Source organism: Haliotis rubra, unplaced genomic scaffold (genome assembly GCF_003918875.1).
Source record: "Haliotis rubra isolate DU_JTF1 unplaced genomic scaffold, ASM391887v1 Scf187, whole genome shotgun sequence".
Classification (NCBI taxonomy): Eukaryota; Metazoa; Mollusca; class Gastropoda; order Lepetellida; family Haliotidae; genus Haliotis; species Haliotis rubra.
The window spans coordinates 556,192-582,545 of record NW_025765858.1 but is presented as its reverse complement, the minus strand read 5'-3'; the positions used below and the strand labels follow the sequence as shown (position 1 = coordinate 582,545).

Here is a 26,354-nt window from a genome sequence, read left to right as displayed (position 1 = left end):
TGTTGTAATCGTGCGAACGTAGCGGACCTTTACAGAGTGTTTATGACCTCCAATAATCGTACAAGATATAGCTTGATAAATCATCACTCACCTGTAAGCAGGACAAGGACGTTCTGTGACGATGATCTGAACGTGAGATACAGGCCAAGTGTTCCAAGATGAATCCCGACAATCAGGACAAGGAATGGATTGAACCTGAAAACAGAAACAAACATCCCCGAGGTGACTTCGGGATAGAGCTGGTTCCTGGCAACCCATGTTTGCTCACTCACGCACTCACTCACTGCCATTTTGTGTGTTTGTTTTTGTCACAGCTCTTCTGATACTAGTGATACAATGTATGAGGTCAAAGAGCATAACAGTATCTTTGCTTCTACAATTGTACACTATCGAATTATAATAAACTTTGGTAACATTATCAAACATTATTTTATTGTAGATAGGACAATATGTCTGCAGTGCTACCGACGCGGGTGATTTAATATTTATCGTACAGTCACAGAACAGAGCTGTGGATGTTCGAATGAAGACTTTACCTGGTCTCCACCTTGAGAAAGAGGTAATTTATTTCCTCGTTAAAATGTCACGCGAAAGAATTTAGCCCAAGGGCAAGGTTGCTTGTCCGCGGTCTAACAGTCGTCCTATATAGACAGTGCATGTACTGATATTAAGATTTCTAAATAATGATTTTATAAAATCAAAAGGGTAACCCCATAGCATGTTGGACATTTATTGATATCAAATCACCGAATACATATTAAATGACTAAGTATTATAACTATCTAAGTGAGTCGCAAGCCAAGCTTTCCAAAATGAAGCTGATACGAATCAAGCAGAATTTGTCTGAATTTGCCTCCTTGGTAAACTGTGTCGTGGCATTTCATTTGGTATTAAACCATCATTAATTCGCATACACGCAAACATGAAGTCTTTCTGTAACTGCAATGATCTGGAACGAGTCGTTATACCAAATTTCATCGAACCATTAATAACTAAGTTGATTTAAAAAAAGATATGTAGCTCCAGTTTCTGTTTTATTGTACTTGAAAGTGTAAACATGAAGTGTTTCCTCTGAGGCTGACTCTCAAATTTGTCTGGCCATTAATAATTAAGTTGATTTAAAAAAAGATATGTAGTTACAGTTTCTGTTTTATTGTACTTGAAAGTGTAAACATGAAGTGTTTCCTCTGAGGCTGACTTTCAAGTTTGTCTGACCATTAAAAATTACATGTTGATTTAAAAAAAAATATGTCGCTAAGTTTCTGTTTTATTGTACTTGAAAGTGTAAACATGAAGTGTTTCCTATGAGGCTGACTCTCAAGTTTGTCTGACCATTAATACTTACATGTTGATTTAAAAAAGATATGTCGCTACAGGTCCTGTTATATTGTACTTTAAAGTGTAAACATGAAGTGTTTCCTCTGAGACTGACTCTCTCAACAGATAACTTCATTTTTATCGCCATTTGCTCAAAATAGCGGTCAGTGGATGGTATGGTCCAGACTTAACTACGCATAGGCCGCCCGCCTATTGCTGAAACATTGCGTTAAGGTGTGACGTTAAACATCAAATACATACAGACCCATCACCCCGCGAGGTACTCCTTAGTCTGTCATACAAAATATATCCAAGACCTCCCACGCAAGTCTAGAAAATGTGGCAAGTCTAGATTTTCACAGCTTCTGAAAATGAAGAAAGTCTCAGGGCTCCTTATATTATGTGTTGATTTGTTTCACTATGAACCTTTTTTCTGTAAAATATGTTCATTTCAGAGACTAGTTGTTAGTCTAGGTACTCCTTAATGAAGAGTACAATGTTAACCTACACAAGAACCACACAGAGTAAGGTAAACGACTACTGTAAATGATGCGTTCAGTATCATTCATGTATACCCTACCTTGAGTGGACGAAGGCCATTATTCCCCAGTGACCATGTGCCTTGAAGTAAAACTGAGGGCCACAAGGAGACGACGGTTGGAGCCCCTCATCCGCGGGACCTCATTTCATTGGCTACAAAATCGAGCATGTATGGTCACATGTTCCATAATGAGAACATTTTTCATCTTACGTTTTGCAGTTCTTGCTGAGCCGGTTTTATCATGTGTGGCTTTCTGTACCGGCTCTTTATTTTGTTGTGAATTATTATACAGTTAGCGTTGTTTTGTGTGAGTTTGTGTGAAAGTGTAAGTAGAACGCACATTTGTCAAGAAACCCAACTTGGCCATTCTGAAAACAGGTTTTCCATAATTCATCATGATATTTTCAAGGTTATATACTAAAGCCACAATAACTCGGTCCGCCTAGTGGCTGCAAGAGTTGTATACTCCTCAGGGAGTTGAGATTGATAATATGATGTGCCGTTGAGATTGAGATCCAGTGATCGAGGGAAGAAATACCAGCGCCTTGAGCAAGCACTATTTGCTTGGATATGTGCGCTATATAAATATCCTCTGATAATACTAAAGATGAAATAATTAATTTTTTTAAAACTCAAAATGTTAACTATGTCGTCCTTGTTGAAAAAATATCCTTGCCCCAAACTCATGCATTTTGGTTTGCAAATGAATGTATTTATACTACTGGAAAAAAGTAACGTCCATTATTTGGTGTTATGTCATTTTCAAATGTCATTTTCTTTTATGACTTCTGGAAATGATACCGATATTTTACACCTGTCATTATATCTTGACAAAAGTATGCATTGAACAAAATTTAATACTGCATGTAACATCTGACAGTGTAAGTTACTGTATGTGCTGCATACTCTGTATGTGGACCGGAGGCCTAAAATACAATAAACTTCTTCTTCTTCTGATGCAAAAATGAATATCATTATCTCTGGTGCTTTCCTTAATCACTGTTTCACTGTTGACAGGATAATATCGAAATCTGTGTGTTCTGACAGTAGGCATTGTGACACGCGCTTGAAGATATTTGTTGTTAAAAGTTAGTTCACAAATAAATTGGCGTTGATCCAGGCTTGACAACGACGACACAGACGACACTAAGCGATTGAAGAAATCTTGGGCAATGGTGATCGAATGTGTGAACCATCGCTTGTCCCAATTCAACTAACGTCAATGGCTAATTCTGGGCTAGATGTAAACATCGCTCCATTTCATCCCAAAGTGTGCTTGATAGGGAACAGGTCCGAAGAAACAGCTGGCCAGGGGAGTATCGGAATGTTCTGCTGCCCCAGGAAATCTGTCACATCACCGGTGACATGTGGTCGGGTATTATCTTGCTGAAGTTGCGTCACTGTCCTTGAATGAACGGCTGCACACGAGGCCCAATGATCTTTTCCCCGCAGACCTGTCAGATTGCCCTTGACAATGACAAATTGTGACCGACCATGAGATGCGATTACTCCTCATAACATAACGCCCATGCAACCAAACTGTCGACGTTGAACAACGCACGCGTCAGTATACCCTTCACCTCGTCGTCTGTAAATAATTGCCCTGACATCTGAGCTATCCAGATGAAATATCGACTCACCTGTTGCTTGTCGTAAGAGGCGATAAACAGGATCAGGTTGTCAGGCTCGCTCACTTGGTCATGTATCCCAATTACGTAGGTCGATGCTGATGCTGTTGATCACTGGATTGTCTGGTCCAGACTCGATTATTTACAGACCGCCGCCATATAGCTGGAATATTGCGGTATTCAGGGGAAAATCAGGACTGATCAGTTTGGAGTCTAAGTGTCCATGAGAGTTCAAACTGTTTTCGCCTGTTGCAATTTTTCAACCAAAGCCAATTCCAACTCTTCTGAGAATAACCCGTCCACCAGTATGGCGGCATGTTACAGAAAATCCATACGGAGGGATCTTGCATTAGTCGTCTCATGGTCACAACATCACCACGCTCTTGCTGCGTGAATTATTGTGTTGACTGGTAAAACGGAAGAGTTTACCCAAGTATGTGTGGAGAGGGATTCCCGCTGTAGGAGCTGGAATTGACTCAGTCGGTTTTCAACCAAGGCTACCAGCCTGCATGGGCTACGTCACGACTCTCGAACATCCCTTCGCATGTCAAGCTCTCGTCCATTTGATATACACGCCTCTTGTTGTGCCGCAAGCGTTTTGGGTGATGTACATGTTAGCGACCTACATGTTTATGGATCATCCATCTTTTCTGTGGACTGAAGGCGTGATCCCTTATTTAAAGGACTCTATGTTCCACGCTCTATCGCTTTCATTTCCAGCAATATCCCGGCGGGGAACACCAGAAAAAAAGATTAAATTGAATACTCAAACAAGTCGATACATTAGCCATTACATTATACACTGTGTGAGGTAACGTATGTGTTGATGTAACAGTAACTTATGATTCTTGTTTTAATAATTACTTCAATAGGATATCTACCGAGTTCCCCATAAACCACAACATTTGGAGTAGATTGTTTTACCTTAAGTCACGGGAAGGGTTATTTTCAACAGGGACTGCCAGATCCTCATATTCACCTGCCCGATAGTCGGGTTAAAAGTTAGACATGTATATATGAAGATAGTTTGTGAGTAGGTAAGTTTTGGTCAGGGCTGGCAAATTTTACATCTAACCAGCCCTGTGGTCAGGCTGAATTTTTGGGGAGTTTTTTACCCTGCTTAAGTATATATTTACAAAAGTTCTGATGCGTTTCCTCTAACATAGTTGCATTTTCATACCCCATAGTTGCATTTTCATACCCCAAACGTCTGACCCACGTAATAAAAGTGGTAAAGCGCATTGAGCAAAAAGTTTTAGCTGACAGTCAATTAGGATTTCAAGTTCCCTAATAGTTTTAAAAACATCGCCCTTGTTGCATGCTCTACAAATCTCTTCATTGCTTTAGCAAACTTACCATTGCCGTTAAATAGAATCCCCAAGTATATATATTTTGGGACAACGCCAATTTCCTCATCAAAAAGTTTCAACCTATATTTGTTTTTGACATAGACTTTTGGAAATATGTTGAGAAATTGTCTAAGCTTAATTGTAATTCTTCAGCACTTTCCGATAACGAAACAGTGCCATCTGCATGCAAAAGTGCTAATAATTCTATATACACGCCAAGCTGATCCTCAATAAAACAATTTACAATACCAAGTTCATTTATATTATGTTCATAAAATGGTTTCAAGGTCATTAAGGTAGAGAGCAAATAAGAAAGGAGATAAATTTTCACCCTGTCTAACGCCAATATTACAGTGGAAGAGTAGTGAAGAAGAATTACCATGTTTTACACAGGATTTAATTTGTTGATACATATTATAAATTATATTAAAACATTTGCTGCTTATATTACTTTTAATAACTTTATTCCATAAACCATTTCTCCAAACAGTATCAAAGGCCTGACTTAAATCAATGAAAGCACAATATTGTTTTTATTAAAACCTTTATATATATCGATAAGAGATTTCAGTAAATAAACACTGATCTGTAGTAGAAAAAGCTTTACGGAAACCGGCTAGTGCTTTACTTATAAGTGCAATGGAATCTGAAAAGTTTTGTAATCTCTCCGACAGTATGGAAGTGAAAACGTTGCACAAGCAGCTCATAGGCGGATCCAGAGGGTGTGTGTGTGTGTGTGCGCCAAAAACTTTTGTCCTGTAAGTTTATTAAATGACCATTGAAACTCTCGTGAAAATGAAGTGTGCACCCCTCCTTTCTCAATAGTGTGCATCCCCCCCCCCTTTCTCAAAAAGCTGTATCCGGCCCTGCAGCGTACAATTGTTATACCTCTGCAATTACTAGGATTGGATGGACACCCTGTATTCTTATAGATTGGTCTGATGTAACCGATTAACCACAATTACACACGCATTTACACATTCTAACATATGCCGGCATGAGAGTATCAAGCGTTGCTTTTATATATTCAGTGTGTTCACCGTCAATACAACAGGCCTTGTTGTTGCTGAGCGCTTGAAAAATCACTGTAATTGGATTATCTAATACATGTATGTCACAATTACTCAATTTACGCATGTCGATATTGACATCATCGCTTTCTCATTCATCGCAATCTCATTCATACTCTTAAAATTGTTAAAAACCTTCACTAACTCAATATTGACACTCTTTTGGGGAAAGATTTCAAAATATTCGAAAATGTTTTGGGATTAGATTTTAGTGCTAAGCGTATTTTTTCTGCACATTGCCTTTTGCAGGCTTGATTTAAATGTTTTAGAGTTCTGTTATAGTTTTTACAGGCCGTAACAAACATTTTGTGGTTTGTATCGGATATGCCTTTGCCAAATATACGTCTAGCTCTATGATATGGCTTTTCTGCCGCTTTTTCAATTTTGATCAAACCACGGTTTCGATTTTGCTATTTTCGGAAATATTTTTACACCCAAACGCTGCTTTGGTGGCAGAGATGATTTTTTCCCATAATGAGTTGGTGGCACGAGTAATGCATTCTTGCGAAACATTCTTTTCCAAATTCGAAACATTTAGAATCAATATGATTGGAATATTCAGTGCCTTTGTCATTGTTCCATTACTTCTAGTGGGAAAATGTGCATAATTCATGTCAATATCATCCTCAGATTTCTGTACATTACTCTTCTTTTGTTTTCAATGGAAAATGTAATCTCTGAACACTGTACTGCCATTAGACTTGCAGTGCAGCGATGTCATAACATTGTTATGTCATCAAGTTCATGACGTCATAACATTGTCAGGGCATTGTACAAAATCTACTGTCAAAGCGATATCTCCTAGTTATTAACTGCTATGAGTTTCTAATTGAGCGTTTTCTTGGACGATCTTGCGGGCTTTCTTTGGAGATTTTACTTGCGCTCTCTGACGTTTTAGGAAATATAATTATTAACAGCTAAACTTACATTTCACTGCACTGGGGATAGTTTAGTTTGATGTTTCTGAGATCCTTCATATTTGCTAAACGATTTCATTTCAAATACGACAATGAGTGTGGCAGCATGTTGCACGCAAGTTCAGACAACTGGTAGACACCGCATACACTAAATCCCGATATGACTCCACACAGTTTTCGAGAAAACAGTCGCCTGGAAAGAAGTAAACGAACGCACGTGTGTGTAACTGAATGTCTCACCGTAATGAAGATATATATTTTTCATGATTATTTAAACAATCACATAATGCCATGGCCGATTTTAGTAGTCGGGATTATTTTGTATCAAAGTACCTCTGTGCTTACGCTTGTTTTGACTGATCTGTCGTGTTTTCGCACATAACAAGCACCGAGAAGGGGGCAAGTCTTCTTGGAGGTTTTAGAAAGGGGCAAGTGATGACGAAAGATTTCAAACCGTTGGAAGCCGTCACAATTGTTTTTATAAACACTACCTGAGTATCCATCATTGGGAACCAGTAATTAACACCGTTTCACATTGAGGGGGCGGTGGGGTAGCCAAGTGGTTGAAGCGTTCGCTCGTCACGCCGAAACCGGGTTCAGTTTCCCACATGGGCACAATGTGTGAAGCCTATTTCTGGTGTCGCCCGCCGTGATATTGCTGGAATATTGCATACAGCAGTGCAAAACTAAACTCACTCACTCAAACTCACCGTTTCACATTGGGAAACTGTTGAAAGCAGCCACATATCTGTATAATTGAGTGAGTTTACGTTTACGCCGCTTTTAGCAATATTCCCGCGATATCATGGTGGGGGACACCAGAAATGGGCTTCACACATTGTACCCACGTGTGGAATCAAACTCCACGGGTCTTAGGCGTGATGAGCGAACGCTTTAACCACTAGGCTACCCCGCCGCCCCTAACCTGTATAAACACTACCGGAGTATGCATGACTGGGAACCAGTATTTAACACCGTTCACACTGACTGGTTCCCACTGAAGTCAACGTTTAAGATTTAGGTAGGTGGCACAACATTCAACCAAAAGAAAGAAATTGTAACCTCTGTGACATATGCGATGGTGGCGATGAAATTTTATTACATTTTTCTCTGCTCTTTCTTCAAACGTCCTCGGAAGACATATATTGTACAATAGTATGTTAAAAAATCAAAGTGTACAAATCTAAAGAATTGTTTACCTGTAAACAAATAAGCGTTTAAATAAATGTATGTACATTCTATAATACTATCATGAAGACTGACTTACGGCCTGAGCGTAATATAAGCTGTTCTGACAAACTGTTTCCCAACAAAGTTCAGCCGAGTTGCTTCCGTGATATGACCCAGATTCATTAAGAGTCCACTGTGTCTGTTGACATCACGTTTATATTCAAGTAAGAATAAATTTTCACACACTTTAACATTTACAGCTTGTTTGCAAGCAAGATTCGTAAAAATTCGGGTTTCTTCGTAAAGGTCGGGTACTTGTACTGCTGTAACGCAGCTTTCGTGTTGAGGTCGAAGTTGGCCTGCTTGATCGCATGAAGTGTCCCGGCCTTGACCTGCACGATGACAGGGGCGACAACCTTCCCCGTTGTCCGGTTGCCATGGTAATATTCAAATCGGGATCGTAGTACAACATCAATCTGAAATGAAATCCGATCATTAGGACAAAATCATGTTTCACATACTGCATCTGATTGTGGCTCACTGTACTCTGTTTCTTTCTGTAGAAGATTCCAGGGTGCAATTTTGATGTCGTTTTTAGTACATTCTAAGATGGCTATTGGATTTTCCTCGGCAACCCAGTCACTCATCACAACGTAGCTGAATACGTTGTCAGACGGCAGGGATAAGGTGAACGCACTCTCACTCATTCACTCACTAATCATAATATACGTTTGAATAAGATTAAGGCACAGGTTTCGTTTCTGAATGGCAGCTTAAGTGGGTTTCATAACAGACGAAACCATTACGGAACAAAATATGGAGAAACAGGGACCTAGAAAGCATGGCAAAATGTCTACGCGTCCTTAGACGTACAAGAGCTTACAGCTTTTAATTATTGCTTAAAGCTTAAACAAAGCATGGAAAAATGTTTCTGCTTCCATAGACGTACAAAAGCTTAATTATTGCTTAAAGCTTAAACACATGAAACATACGATTTCACCAACTGGAAGCAAAGGCTTACCTTCCCTTGTCTTCTTCTGACAGGACTGTATCATCTTCCAGCTCCAGAAATATATAGTAGCACCTTGAGGAGTTTACATCACCTGTGTACAAACAGTCCCCGTCGTTATATGTGCAATTGCTCTTGTGGGATTTGGAGCGGCGATGGGTTTCACTTAGCGAATATTTAACCTTATAACTTCTGACTTAATGTCTTCGGGTGCATTTAGAAGTTGGAGTAGTAAGGGACGATAACGATATATGGATGAATAACCTCTTTATTAAAGTGAGAGCGACGTTTCGGTGCAGGTTTTAACAGAGTTATCCTTCCCAACTTCTAGCTTATTTCTGGCAGAACCGAAACATTGCCGTATGGAATACCGCGTTCAATAATCGTGTAAATAATAATAACGAACAAGCAATGAAATAGTGATGTCTTAAATGAAGTGACGGCTAACGGCTGGATTGGGGATGCTATAGGACGTCCATAATGTAAAAGATGTACGGTCGTTCTCAATAGAATTATTCGGTCGCCCGCATTACCTTATCGGTTGCTGGGGATCTGCCGGAGTGAGTGAGTGAGTGAGTTTAGTTTTTAACGCCGCAATCAGCAATATTCCAGCTATATGGCGGCGGTCTGTAAATAATCGAGTCTGGACCAGACAATCCAGTGATCAACAGCATCAGCATCGATCTGCGCAATTGGGAACCGATGACATGTGTCAACCAAGTCAGCGAGCCTGACCACCGATCCCCGTTAGTCGCCTCTTACGACAAGATGGTCGCCTTTTTATGGCAAGCACACGGGTTGCTGAAGACCTATTCTACCCCGGATCTTCACGGGTCTACAATGAGTTAGGTTCACTGTGAACAACAGCTCCAGCATATCGTGTTAACTAGCCATGGGGGAAACTGTGGTATGCTTTTGCATGACAAACGGAATCTGTATTTCGAATCACGCCCATCGGATCCAGTCATTGCAGGTAAGGGAGGTAACTTATATATCAGGGCTCTAACGACATGGCTTATGAATGAGAAAAACACTATGTTCAGAAATTTGTTGCTGCGAGATTACTAATGTGTACCTGTGATTGTATCTATGTGGTGACTCTCACACGCCATGTAGCTGTATAATGACGTTCCTGACGTCCACGTTTTAGCGGCGTCGTGGACTGCCTCCGTGAACAAGAACTGTGGGTACTTGTCCATGTAGTCAGACGATCTGTTGGAAAGACAATACAGGATTCCTTGTACCCGAGTGTCAGATGTCAAGTTAAAGAGGTAAAGAGAAAATCTGGAATTTGTTCTATGTACCAAAATGGCACAAGCACCATGAGTCTGTATATCATACAAAACCAGAACTACATCTGGATATACAAACTGACAAACACCTGACATTCTGAAATTGAAAAGAGTGTTAATGATATCACATTCATATGAAAGAAGTGAGTTGGGTGTTTGGTCACATTTAGCAACATCACGGCGGGGGACATTAGGAATGGGCATCACACATTGTACCCATCTGGGAATCTCTCATCTCAGTCTAGTAGAGAGTGTTTTGTCTCTGTTTGTTTCTTTGCTACTTAACGGTGCACGATTCCAGCTACATGGCGACAGTGTGTAAATGATCGAATCTTGACCAGACAGTCCAGTGATCAACCGCATTGGCATCGATCTACGCTACTGGGATACGATGACATTGTCTCGACCAAGTCAGCAATCCTGACCACACGATCCCAATAGTCGTCTTTTATGATAAAATGGGTTGCTGAAGAGCAATTGTAACCCGGATGTTCACGTGTCATGTCATTTTGAATTTGGTCTTCATACAGAAACAGACGAAAGGGACCCATTTTGTCCCTTAAATCGACTGGAACAGTTATCGCCGAGAAATGGTAATTTGATGGTTATTGAATCATCTCAGATCATGGTTATACCTAAAACATAAGTCTCATGTTCAAATTACTTGAAAAATACAACCAATATGTAGTGGAACATATGGTATACAAACAATAGCTGTGTTTAGAAATACTCGTGGAATCTTCAGTAATTTATGACTGGCAACTTAACATGCTCGTTTATTTAAAAAAGATTAACATTTGTTCCTAAAGATTTGTCCTACAGTTTGCATACACTATAAGATTTGTCCTACAGTTTGCATACACTATAAGATTTGTCCTACAGTTTGCATACGCTATAAGATTTGTCCTACAGTTTGCAGACACTATAAGATTTGTCCTACAGGTTTGCATACACTATAAGATTTGTCCTACAGTTTGCATACACTATAAGATTTGTCCTACAGTTTGCATACGCTATAAGATTTGTCCTACAGTTTGCATACACTATAAGATTTGTCCACTACAGTTTGCATACACTATAAGATTTGTCCTACAGTTTGCATACACTATAAGATTTGTCCTACAGTTTGCATACACTATAAGATTTGTCCTACAGTTTGCATACGCTATAATATTTAGAGAGTGTGGGGTCGCCTGGGGGCTGCGCTTAATCTTCACATAAACGTCATAAGAGAAAGGAATAACTCATAAATAACTGACACCTTATTCATGACACAGAGAAAGTGGGCGGTATAATCATTGCCTTTATTATAGCCGTTATAAACACACGTCTCATCAACCGTAAGAATGGCGATGGTGACAAGACGATTTAAAAAACAACAACAAATCACAGTGAGAGTGTGAGAGTTTAGTTTTACGCCGCACTCAGAAATATTCCAGCTATATGGTGGCGGTCGGTAAATAATCGAGTCTGGACCAGACAATCCAGTGCACAACAGCATGAGCATCGATCTGCGCAATTGGGAACCGATGACATGTGTCAACTAAGCCAGCGAGCCTGACCACCCGATCCCGTTAGTCGCCTTTACGACAAGTATGGGTTACTGAAGGTTCATTCTAACCCGGACCTTCACGGGTCCCCAACACAATACAACACTGATAAAATGACATATTACATTCTCGTCGCTACAATACCCACATACATGCTCTTGGTTCTAATTTCACACAGGGTAACAGTGGACAAACACGCTGATAACAGTGGGCGAAAACCATGGTAACAGAGGGACAACTACCCTGGTAACAGTGGGAAAACACCGTGATAACAGTGGGCGAAACTCCCTGGTAACAGACGGCAAATACTCTGGTAACAGGGGCGAAACTCCTGAAAAACAGTGGGCGAAACCCTGGTAACAGCGGGCAAACACTCTGGTAACACCATGGTAACAATGGACGAACACCCTGGTAACACTGGGCACTCATCAACGTACCTCTGGGAGAGAGATGTAGTTGGGAGTCGTCCCCGTGAAGCTGCTGACTCGCACGACGTCCCCGGTCCTGTATCTGTACAGCCCCATCCACGTCGTCACCACCATCTCTCATACTCCCCACCGACCTCAACCTGCAGGAGGGGGCTATAGTATATTATGGGGTGAATATACAGATGGACATAGGGTATGAGAGGGAGTATATATAGGAGGTACATATACTGATGAACATAAGATATTACAGGGTGAAAATACATGGATGAATAGTACTAGCAATTGTCCGCTTATGCGCTCATATCCAGGCACATTGCATGCTCACGGCGCTACGTACATTACTATCCCCGGTCATAGGACACTATCGTACTTTCCGATACTTTTTCAACTCCCCTGGGGATCATATAACCATGCTGCCTGTTAGGCGCGATGAACTAAACACTCACATTGCCAGCACATCCTCACGGGTACCCATTTTACAGCTGGGTGAACTGAGGGATACGCATGTGGAGAACATTGAGAATTACAGGAGGTAAATAGTGAACTGAAAAGTGGGATAATACTGGATGTACAGGAGTGAGTGAGTTTAGTTTTACGCCGCACTCAGCAATATTCCAGCCATGTGGCGGCGGTCTGTAAATAATCGAGTCTGGACCAAACAATCCACTGATCAATAGCATGAGCATCGATCTACACAATTGGGATACGATCACATGTGTCAACCGAGTCAGTGGGCCTGACCACCCGATCCCCGTTAGTCGCCTCTTACGACAAGCATGGGTTACTGAAGATCAATATTCTAGCCAGGACCTTCACGGGTCGGGTATACAAGAGGTAAATATGGGTACATATAAGTGAGTAAGTAAGTAAATGTGATGTGAATAACAAAACGAAATACTTCGGTAAGAGTGAAGGGTATACGGTGTAACAACGAGACGTGTTAATTTGAAGTTGTTCATGGTGAGTACAAGTGGCTATCTCGTTGCTACACCGAGGTCCCGCTAAGGTTGTACAGGTGTCCGGAATGGTATTTCTGTGATTTTAGAGGGGCGGTGGGGTAGCCTAACGGTTAAAGCCTCCGCTCGACACGCTGAAGACCCGGGTTCGATTCCCCACATGGCCATGATGAGTACAATGTGTGAAGCCGATTTCTGGTGTCTAACGCTGAGTTAATCCTGAAATATTGCTAAAAAGCGGCATAAAACCATACTCACTTACTGTTTGGTTGTTCGTCAGTTTGAGTGTCTCATATGCCGATTGCATACCCCTGATAGTACGTATGATTTCAGCTGCCCAAGAGGTACTTGCGTTTCACTTTCTTGCCCCTTCTATAAGAAACTGTGCCGTGGAAATGCATCTGGACAGAGCACTGCTGTGTTTGGGCGATGTGTTTCTCATTGATTTAGTCTGAAGTTGTGTGTCTGGTTACGGAAGCGTTATTTATAGTGGTGAAGTGTCTTTAGGCCATCAGTTATATACAGTGGGCATGTAAGCGTAAGTCAATTAAACAAGCATAGCCCCATCTCACCCACTAGTTTACCTCGTGAGCTAGAAGAGTCGTGGGATCCTCCTTCTCTATACAGTCTTTAGGTATGAACTCATAGAAGTTCAGACACGGCAGGATTGTGTACTCCGTCTTTGTCTGATCCCTCCACGTGCAGGTTCAGACCGTACAGACTCTCAGACGAGATATGGACGCCGGATGACACTGGCACCCCTCCCAGAAAGTTCTTCTTCAGAAGCTCAGTCTGTAACGATAAAATGGAAATATCAGTACCTTCCGAAATGGGACACTTATAATACAAGGCGGGATGCTTGGGAAAATGCTGAATATTAATGGGATCGACCGATAATGTAAGCCTTGAAGGCCTTCTACAAACACGTGACCTAAACCCGTCAAACAGCTTGTGTTGGACTTTGCCCGGTGATGTAAGAAAGTTTCTTTTAAGGAATAAGCACAGCGTGAACATTATCCTACAGTCTAATAAGATGTAAATCTTGGTCATGATATCGTACAGCAATCATGTTAAAATATTTACGGAGTTCTTACATTCCGTTTTCAGGAAACCTGGAGACACCTCGACTCAAAATGTATATCTTTTGCCAGGCAGTTGGCCCGATTCTGAGGGTAAAGAATTATTTTTGCGGGTAAATTTAAGGGAGAGAGGGGTTGATTGATAGCAACAAATCACACATTCTTATACCCAGCACTTCTAAACACATACTCACAGCAAACGAGTATCCGCCAGTTCCTGGAGCGTGGAGGGCTGCGAATTTTGGCCACACAAATGGACCAAAGTGAGAAGTTCCTTTACGGAATATCTTTCGAAGTTCATCGGCTCTTTCCGGATCTGGGCTCAAGGACGTCTGTAGTTTTTTGTCTCGTGCCAGGTTCAAGGTCAACGATTTGGTTTATTGTCCCGGATTCGATATCCCTCACACAACTGTTTCCAGTACTTCTGAATGGTGTTGAAGAAGTTGAGTGCAAGCAGGGTTGACATTGAACTAAAGAGTGTCACGTGTTTTCTTTGAGCCCAAACAGGGAATGAAGGTACAATACCGTCTGTTCGTTTTCCATGGTGTACACTTCCGGTGGTGACGCCGAAAAGGGACATACAAAATATGCCGACCCACTTCCGCCTCCCCATAGGAACACCCAGATCTGACTTGGTGATGGGCGGTTTAACACGGATGTCATGCCATAATTGTAGCTTTGACATGTGTCGAAAGCGGAACAGTGTGGTTCTGAGATAGACGAAATACATCCAACTCATTTTACCGTAAAATTTTGTGGTCTTTTGGATGTCTCTTTACTTTTCCTGAGGTTGTTCCCGAAGAAAGGACGATGTATTGGGGAGCTCCTGAAACATGACATCGCGCTCTCCATCAACCACACGAGACACGTACGACTCATAGTGTATGTACGTAGTTAGTGGGTGCCTGGCGAGAAATTCCTCTACCGTATTAATGTCTCTGAATTTGAAATCTTTACCATAGGCCACTTCTGCTCTTTGATTAAGGATGTCTCTCAGGAGGTGAGCCTGGGCGGTTTCACGTCCTGCATAGGAGCCAGAATCTTTCTCTTGAGATGGTAATGTTGGATGAGGAGCTTCTTGAAGCTGACGTATTGTTGTAGCATGGAACTCCATGTATGTGAGAGTGTACGGGCTTGATCTGTATATGTCTGCTGCTACCACAGAGGCCAACATGAAGACAAACCCCACCAATCGTTCTGAAACAAGACAAGAGTCATGAGGGTTTTTTCTCTGCTTTGATGTTAACAATGGAGGTTTTGTTAAATCGCAGCTAACTAATAAAGCTTGCAATGTTTAAACTCTCTGGTTTGGGCAAGCCCTGTCTCGAATTCCTCCTTACAGAAACAGCTTTTCGGTTACCCTAATGCCGTAAACGTATGATCCGTCACCAAAGAGTTAACTTAGCTGCACATCGCATTTAATTGTACTATCAAGATGCATCCGTTTTGTGTGGCGCCAAAGCTGGAAGTAATTTGTTTGGTGTTTGACCTTTACTAGCTGCATCAAACACAAAGAGAGTGTATGATACTGAACCGTGGAACCGTAACCCTTGACAACCAACAGATCCTGTCAGCTAAGGTAGACAACTCTGCACAGGAGCTTAGAATGTCTCACACGCTGATGTGGATCTCGATAAATCTTCACTCACCTATAAGCAGGGCAAGAATATTCTGTGACGATGATCTAAACGTGAGATATAGGCCAAGTGTTCCAAGATGAATCCCGACAATCAGGACAAGGAATGGATTGAACCTGGAAACAGAAAGAAACATCCCTGGGGACAATCGCCCATGTGTATATGATGTTAAGCGGTACTCGTGGGCATTTTCTATATTTCACTTCTCGATATCAGTTTTTGTTGTTGCTACTGTTTTGTAACCGCTCAGCGATTTTCCAGCTATATGAGGGTGTTCAGTATATATTCGAATCTTGACCAGACAACCCAGTGATTAACATTATGGGCGGCGATCTACGCAACTGGCACATTATCTGACATTCTATACATAACAGTCCAGATATGGTCTAATACTATATACATAACATTCCAAACATAGTCTGACATTCCACTTATAATTTTCCAGACATTGTTTGACAGTTCAATCATAACATTCCAAACATCGTCTGACATTCATTTCTTAACATTAAAGACATTGAAATATACAATGCCATTTAGAAAGTGGTGAATGTAACATTTGTTAGATTTGGGATTACAGTTTCTTTGTAGACTCTAGACCACTTTCTAAAATGGTATTGTGTATTTCATAGCTTTCGGCCGTGGGAGCCGTGCCAGTTATCACTTATCAGAGGGTACACAAAGTCCGCAGTCTAGACTACCAGTTGTCCGACTTCCATTTTTGTGGAAGCCGCGGTGGCTGAGCGGTCTAGGCGTCTGACTTTGTGTGCTGGCGACTAGGTGTCTGACTCTGAGGGTGTGGGTTCGAATCCCGGATGGGACTCAATCCAACAAAAGTACTAGAATCTGTACTTTTTCAAAGAAAGAGTAATCCCAAATATAACATATGTTACATTAAAGACATTGTTTGAATTCCATTTCTAACATTCCAGACATTGTCTGACATTCCATTTCTAACATTCCAGACATTGTCTGACATTCCATTCATAACATTCCAGATATTCTTTGACATTCAATTCATCTCCTGATTTTCCATTCATAACTTTCAAGACATTGTTTAACATTTCAATTCTTAACATTCCAGACATTGTTTGACATTCCATTGATAACATTCCAGTCTCTTTCTTGACTTTCCTTTCAAAACATTCCAGACATTGTCTGACATTCCATTTATAGCTTTCCAGTCTTTTGTCTGACATTCCTTTCATAGCTTTTCAGACATTGTCTGATATTCCAATAATAATTCAGCATTTAATTTTCCAGAGATTGTTTGACATTCCATGCATAACTTCCGGACGCTTGATATTCCAGACATACATCGGGTAGAATATATAGATTTGACCCCAAGATTGACAATTTTAGGGCTATTTTTGACATGTATGGAGTGTCATGGAAAGGCGATGAGGTGAGGTGAGGTGAAATGTGGTTTAACGTCGTACCTAAGAATATTTCGCTCATTTGAGGACGTGCATGCGTGTGTATGTCTGGCTGATTGAACTAGCCCAGGCTCCGATTTCCCAAGAAACAAACTTTAGTTTTTACTCAAATTTCAAACTGAGTTTGATAATTTTAATCAGTTGAATTTCTAACTCAACTGTATTTCTAAAATCAAAAGCCAAAGCAACTTAAGTAACTATCTACTAAACTTAAATTGTGTACTATGTTTGAGTTAAATGTCGATTTCTGTTTATTCTGGGAAAATGTTCCTTCGGTTTCTAAAATTTCAGTAAAACTTTAACTTAAGTCAAAAAATCGAGGCCTGACTTATGCTGGTTTTATAGCTCATTGGGAAGTAAAGCATCACTGGGAAGTATGAATACCCCACTCAGACACAGTATACTGACTCCGAGTCGACCAGTCCTTGTTTTACCCATTAATGCCGAGCACCAGGCAAGGACCAACAAGTACCATATTTTAACGTCTTTTGGTATGACGCGGCGGTGGATCTAAACCTCGACCTTCCGCTCTCCGGGAGGACGCTCTTAACCATTACAACAAACGGATTTCATCATTCAAGAGCACGCCTGAACGCACTTGTATAGGTGGACAACAGATCTGAACTAGGCTGGTCAATAGACAACTTGTAGACACATTATGGGGTCCTATTTTAAGGTCAGGCGAGATTTTTTTCCTTACTCGAGGTTAAACCTAGGGTAAACCTTTTCAAGGGCAATGGACATAGTGCTAAATAGTAACACTGAAGCATAGAGAACAATCGCATTGATATTTATTGAAAAATAATTCCAAAAGCTAATATATGATGTATTTTAATGTTCACGAGCCATATTCTTTGTTACATCTTTAATTCAATGCTATTGTATCATATGAACACAGACACCGCAATGAACCGAACGAATCAATTTAACTAACTTGCTGTGTTTATGCTATAGCATTGGAACCAGGGACCAGACACACACACACACGCACGCGCATTCACACACGAACACACGAACACACGCACACACTCAAAATACATATGTACGTACGTACAAACATACATACATACATATATAAATGGGAGACATTTACATAATTATTGTCGTTTAAGCGATGTATTTTTGTCATAGCACAAAGATTAAAAGTGAGTGAGTGAGTGCGTTTACGCCGCTTTTAGCAATATTCCAGCAATAGTATGGCGGGCGACACCAGAAATGGGCTTCACACATTGTACCCTTGTGGGGAATCGAACCCGGGCCTTCTCGGCGTGACGAGCGAACGCTTTAACCACTCGGCTACCCTACCGTCCCAGATTCAAAGATGTGTACATGCATACATGGACCTCATCTCCAGTACAGTAGCCTAATTTTACTTTTATAGTATACTTATATGTGTTTTAGATACAGAACAACACCCGTGCGATATTAATTAGGACCGGCTATCGATATAAATCATAGAGATTGGTAATCGTTAACTGTATATCAATCGACTATCGATAAATATCGGAGAAGTGACTTTGAGCAAAAATGCTCAAAAATTCTGAAACAAACAAATATATTTCACATTACTGAAGAGTGGTGACATGTATATGCGTGGATTGCTAACAGAATAACGTCCTGAACATAATTTAGTAGCAGCCCATGAATAAAACCTAACTTTTGTTATTGTGAGTTTAAATGAAAACTTTATTCTATCACTAATGTTGCTGTACAATATTATCAATAATACTATTTTAATATGAATAATCATTTATACTCTTTCCTATCGACGATATTTCCGATTATCGATCAGCCATCCGCAATATTAATATCAAATTTGTTTTTGTTTCACTGTGTAGATTAAGATGTTCTTCGCATGATCCTATGGTAGAAAAAAAGTAGATATAATAATAAATTCAAAAGAAATCAGATTGTTTAGATTTTCTACATTGAATGTAATTAAAGATGAGTTCAGCAGTACTGGAAAAATAGAGAGCTGATTGACACCCCATTAGCATGCCACCATTCACAGTAGTTAAACATCAACATTATGTGAAGTGTTTAGAATCAGTCATGCCTACCTTGAGTGGATCAGAGCCATTATTCCTGTGTGCGCCGTATACCTGTGGATAGCTGATAATGACTTAGATGGGAGCCAGCAGAGGTAATCCTCGACCCTGGGACTTCGCTCCATTGGGTAACAGCCCCGGCATATATGGTCACGTGTTTCGTGGAGTGCACCTTCTTTATTTTGTAAATATCCGTTGAACCGGTTTTCTATGTAAGCTGCCGTGTAGACCCTTTTCTCCCCCTCTGTGAATTATTAGACCGTGAATTTTTGTGTGTGTCAGTTATGTTCTAGTTTCAGACAGTGCAATATTTCCATATTGAAAGGGTAGTATGTTTTATGTCTTATTCCAGTTTCTGCTCAGGAATCCTCTGTGAAATATTAGACAGTTAACAAATCAAACAGTATATATTGTTGATATGTTAGTTAGCTGGCGTCGTATAGATTCACACGAATCTGATATGCGACAGGTAGATATAGTCTGTTTCGAATTCTGTCAAACCGCATTATATCTATTGGTATTTTATTATGTTGTAGGGGCACATGAAACAAACCATTTCTTGGTGAGTGAGAGTTTTCAGTGGCTCGTGCTTTGTGCAATATTCCTGCAATATTAACAAGAGGAGGTTGTTGAAAAAACATATCTGGTCACGGGGGGCAAACGGTTTTAAATCGACATCGGATTGGGGTTGGGGGTTGGGGTTGGGGGTTGGGGTGGCCTATGGTTAATGTTAGCTACACATGGAACAATACTGCATGCTTGATGTAAAGCAAGGTGAAGATAGTTGTAGTTCATAATTATAACAGATAGCACAGTCATAACAGATTTGTAACACATGGAACAGTACTGCATGCTTGATGTAAAGCAAGGTGAAGATAGTTGTAGTTCATAATTATAACAGATAGCACAGTCATAACAGATAGTTGTAACACATGGAACAGGTTAATTATAACAGATAGCACAGTCATACACATGGAACAGTACTGCATGCTTGATGTAAAGCAAGGTGAAGATAGTTGTATTTCATTATTGTAACAGATAGCACAGTCATAACAGATAGTTGTAACACATGGAACAGTACTGCATGCTTGATGTAAAAGCAAGACAGCTGTATTTTATAGTTGTAAAAGATAGCACAGTAATAACAGATGGTTGTAACAGATTTAACAGTACTAAATGCTAGACGTAGAACAGAGTAAAGATAGCTGTATTTTATAGTTGTAACAGATAGCACAGTAATAACAGATGTTTGTAACACATTTAACAGTACTAAATGCTAGACGTAAAACAGAGTAAAGATAGCTGTATTTTATAGTTGTAACAGATAGCACAGTCATAACAGATAGCACAGTCATAACAGATAGTTGTAACACATGGAACAGTACTGCATGCTTGATGTAAAGCAAGGTGAAGATAGTTGTATTTCATTATTGTAACAGATAGCACAGTCATAACAGATAGCACAGTCATAACAGATAGCTGTAACACATGGAACACTACTCATTCTGACTCATGACTGCCTCTACAACGATAGCTTTCCCGACTATCTAAAAAATCTCGTCTCTGTGTATGTACGCCAGTGAAGTCTCCGATCCTCCTCTGAATTTCTCCTCACCCAACACATATCTCCAAACCAATTGTCTGAACGAGCCTTCTCCTTTGCCAGCCATGAACCGTGGTACTCTCTTCCAAAGGAAATAAGGAACACTTCATCGAAAGAAACTGTTAAACCTCTGCTAAAGACACAACTATTCACTGGTGCCTTTTTGTAAAACATGAACTATTTCCTTCCCCAATATTTTCACAGCGCCACTGAGCATCTCTATGGTGGTTATTAGGCGCTTTAATACATTGTTATTATTATTATTGCTAAATGATAGATGTAAAACAGAGTAAAGACAGCTGTATTTTATAGTTGTAAAAGATAGCACAGTAATAACAGATGGTTGTAACAGATTTAACAGTACTAAATGCTAGACGTAGAACAGAGTAAAGATAGCTGTATTTTATAGTTGTAACAGATAGCACAGTAATAACAGATGTTTGTAACACATTTAACAGTACTAAATGCTAGACGTAAAACAGAGTAAAGATAGCTGTATTTTATAGTTGTAACAGATAGCACAGTAATAACAGATGTTTGTAACACAATTAACAGTACTAAATGCTAGACGTAGAACAGAGTAAAAATAGTTGTATTTTATAGTTGTAACAGATAGCACAGTAATAGCAGATGGTTGTAACACATGCAACAGTTTTAAATGATAGATGTAAAACAGAATAAAGATAGTTGTATTATACAGTTGTAACAGATAGCTGTAACACATGCGACGGTAATACCAGAAGGTTGTACGACACAGTATAGTACTGACAGATAGATGAAATGCGGGAAAGACTTACATACATACAGAAAGAGTGTGGTGTATGGGGAGACACTAGAGTACTAGTTTTTGATCATGTTAACACGTGGCGACATATGTTCTTGCCCGTGTCAATTCATGTCATTTTTTTATTCTCATAAACCACCTTGGTAGTACAAAAGCATATATTGTAAACTCATATACATATACAAATTCAAATTCAAATTCAAGATGGCAGAAAACAACATATAAACATTTTTTTCTGACAAGAGAAGATAGATGTTGGAAATATTTTGATAGATTTACTATGTCTCGAGATGTTTTTTACAGATAATATTTTCGTGAACATTGTTTCATTGGGAAATAGAGGTTAGATGGGTGGGTAAATATTGTTTCCTCAAAGTATCTAATGCTTTGCAATGAAAAATATAATGATGTTCATCTGCGATGGTTTTACAAGTGCATAGTTGACACGTTCTCTCGTCCCTTGGAATGTTATGCAAGCGGCCCGTCACAATAGGTTAACTATGACTACATGTTCTAAATCTGTCACCGTGATATGCAACACCATGACATTTTACAGCACATTGCGCGTACATAGATGTCATACACAGCACAGAGGTAACTAACGGCCAAAAGAGACGTGTGTGTTTAGAAATTGTACATGCAGAAACGTTATAAAAACTAGTAAGTTCACATGTTGTAGATACGAATTGAGACAACCCACAAAAGAAATGCCACGGTTACCCCCCCCCCAAAAAAAATAAAAATAAATAAATAAAACAATTAAAACAATTAAAAATAAATAAATAAATAAATAAATAAATAAATAAATAAATAAATAAATAAATAAATAAATAAATAAAATTAATTAAAAAAATAACAATAACCAAAAATTTAAAAAAACAAACCCAAAAATAACAAAAACCGTAAGAGGGCCATAAGAATGCTGCCAATGGAGCATCACAGACCCATGTTGCAAGAACATTGGACTGTTTCCGTAATACTGTGGTGATCATAGTCCGGTGATGTGAACAAAACTATTTACAGGTAGGACAACAGACAGGCCAAAAACAGACAGAACAAGGGTCTGGAAGTCGCAGAGTTGTTTTTACAAAGGTATGTCTAGTATGTACATGTAAAAACAACTCTGTGCTCCCTGTACATACTATGTATACGTTTGTAAAAGCACCTCCGTGCTCCCTGTACATACTAAACATGCCTTTGCAACTACTCACTGTCATTCACATGATGAAGGGGCAAGTATTAGCCCAGAAACGTTGTGTGTCAATAGTAAAGAAGTTGCACATCCATATCAAGTGTCTTGTATTACAATGTAGCTAGATATTCGCCAAGGTACGTAACGCTGTGTCAGTGTATGTGTCATCAACGTACGTATGACATAGGCGATGCTATACGCAAGTTGGTGTTTAACGTATAATGGGATATGTGTCATGTGTGATTTAATACGTTTACGTACGATATGTTATCTACCATGTGCCATGTGGTATGTTACGTTCAAAGGGATATGTGTTATGCGTTATTTGATAAGGTAACGTATGATATGCTATGAACCATGTGATATGTAACGTTAGTTGGTTGGTTTGTCATTTAACGCCACACACAGCTATATGTCTGTACATAATTGAGTCTGGACCAGACAATCCAGTGATCAACAGCATGAGAATCGAACTACGCAACTAGGATACGATGACATGTGTCAACCAAGTCATCAAGCCTGACCACCCGTTCCCGTCATTTACGACCTGCATGCGTTACTGCAGACCAATTCTAACCCGGGTAGATAGCTATACGTAAGCACACTGGAACTGGGACGTTGCAATTACCATGGTGATGTTCATTGTAATTACATATTGCCGATGTGACGTTAAATATTAACTCACTCACTCACTCATTGTAATTACCATGTTCAACGTAGTGATACCAAGGCTCGCATATCTCTAAGTCGTTATCAGTACAGAAGAAACATAACTCTGGTATACCGTCACATAGCCTTGCTCCAAGGCTGTACTAAATGCCAAGCCAATGTCTGTATAGTAATTCTATCCCTTAAAGACACAGGTGTAGATGAGCTGAAGGATGCCAGCCTTTTTCAGGGACTACGTGTTAGTTTTATTCATATTTCTTAGAAATTATCATTTAAACTATAAACGATTACATTAGAGACTTGCGCAAATCTACTCATAAGGCTGCTGTTACTATTCCGAATAGGCTTGCTCCAAGACTTTACTGACTGCTAAGTCCATGGATGTGTATTAACTCTTTCCTTTAAAGTTGCAAGTCTTGATAAGGAGATAAAATAAGGACGCCAGTCTGTTAGAGGGATATTTATACTTTTTATAAATTATCATTTAAACTATTAATTATTACCTAAGAGACTTGTGCAAGTCAAAACGTCAAGCTATTTACGTGTCACAAAAAGTACCACAATTTCCAACGCAAAAGGCAGTCGCTCCAGTGATTGTGATGGTCATGTGATTTTTCAGTGGTGTAATTGACGTGACGTTGCATGTGTTTATGACGGGTGGCACTGGTGGGGCAGGAAACGCTCAACTATTGTAGTGATCCATAAACACCCTTTTACGACATAGCCGTACTCAATCGTAAACATCAATAAACATTGCATTTGGTACAGATGTCTTACGATGAGGGAAATGTTTTTGTCCTTTATATTCTTGTAGATCACCCAAACACCCGAAACAGACGTATCCATAGTTGTTGCTCAGACGCACTGGAAACTTGTTACATAATCAGCGAAATAATAGCCTGATCCGCTATCTATGTTCGGGGTTTCTACTGTCCACAATGGTCAAGGAGAATATCAAATTGAACTTGCTATGTGCAATGTTTTTGTGTGATATGTAACGTCGGATGAATGTGTGCAATGTGTTGTGTGATATGCAATGTACGATGTGTTATATGGGCCATGTGTTATGCAACGTCGCATTGTATGTGTGCCATGTGTTATGTGTTATGTGACATGTAATGAACGATTTGTTATATAGGTCGTGTGTTATTTAACTTCGGATGGGACGTACCATGTGTTATGTGATATGTAATGTACGATGTGTTATATGGGCCTTGTGTTATGTGACATTTAATGTACGATGTGTTACACGGGTTGTATGCTATGTAACGTCGGATGGGATGTGTGCCACGTGTTATGTGATATGTAATGTACGATGTGCTATATGGTCCTTGTGTTATGTAACGTCGGATGGGATGTATGCCATGTGTTATGTGATATGTAATGTACGATGTGTTATATGGCCCTTGTGTTATGTAACGTCGGATGGGATGTATGCCATGTGTTATGTGATATGTAATGTAACATGTGTTATTTGGGTCTTGTGTTATGTAACGTCGGATGGGATGTGTGCCACGTGTTATGTGATATGTAATGTACGATGTCTTATATGGTCCGTGTGTAATGTAACGTCGGGTGGGATGTATGCGATGTGTTATGTGATATGTAATGTACGATGTGTTATATGGGCCTTGTGTTATGTAACGTCGGATGGGATGTATGCCATGTGTTATGTGATATGTAATGTACGATGTGTTATTTGGGTCTTGTGTTATGTAACGTCGGAAGGGATGTATGTCATGTGTTATGTGATATGTAATGTCCGATGTCTTATATGGTCCTTGTGTTATGTAACGTCGGATGGGATGTATGCCATGTGTTATGTGATATGTAATGTACGATGTGTTATATGGGCCTTGTGTTATGTAACGTCGGATGGGATGTATGCCATGTGTTATGTGATATGTAATGTACGATATGTTATATGGTCCTTGTGTTATGTAACGTCGGAAGGGATGTATGCCATGTGTTATGTGATATGTAATGTAACATGTGTTGGTTGGGTCTTGTGTTATGTGATATTTAATGTACGATGTGTTATATGGTCCTTGTGTTATGTAACGTCGGATGGGATGTATGCCATGTGTTATGTGATATGTAATGTACGATGTGTTATATGGTCCGTGTGTTATGTAACGTCGGATGGGATGTATGCCATGTGTTATGTGATATGTAATGTACGATGTGTTATATGGTCCTTGTGTTATGTAACGTCGGAAGGGATGTATGCCATGTGTTATGTGATATGTAATGTAACATGTGTTGTTTGGGTCTTGTGTTATGTGATATGTAATGTACGATGTGTTATATGGTCCTTGCGTTATGTAACGTCGGATGGGATGGATGCCATGTGTTATGTGATATGTAATGTACGATGTGTTATGTAATGTACGATGTGTTATATGGTCCGTGTGTTATGTAACGTCGGATGGGATGTATGCCATGTGTTATGTGATATGTAATGTACGATGTGCTATATTGTCCTTGTGTTTGTGTTATGTAACGTCGGATGGGATGTATGCCATGTGTTATGTGATATGTAATGTAACATGTGTATATTTCCTTGTGTTATGGTCGGAAGGGATGTGTTGCCATGTTATGTGATATGTAATGTACGATGTCTTATATGGTGCCTTGTGTTATGTAACGTCGGATGGGATGTATGCGATGTGTTATGTGATA

The 26,354-nt window shown here is 39.8% G+C and overlaps 1 protein-coding gene across 2 annotated transcripts in view; it reads right to left on the bottom strand.

The window, feature by feature from the left end:
* Nucleotides 1-19,573, bottom strand: part of LOC124274037 (probable indole-3-acetic acid-amido synthetase GH3.9) — a 43,528-nt gene extending 23,955 nt beyond the window's left edge. For both annotated transcript variants that reach the window (XM_046709364.1, XM_046709363.1), the window contains exons 1-2: nucleotides 19,437-19,573; nucleotides 92-195 (exon numbers count right to left, since the gene is read on the bottom strand). In XM_046709364.1, coding sequence (XP_046565320.1) covers nucleotides 92-195; nucleotides 19,437-19,549 — 217 coding nt within the window. In that variant the 5' untranslated portion in view covers nucleotides 19,550-19,573. The remainder of the gene's footprint in view (nucleotides 1-91; nucleotides 196-19,436) is intronic.
* Between the last annotated feature and the right edge of the window lie 6,781 nt (nucleotides 19,574-26,354).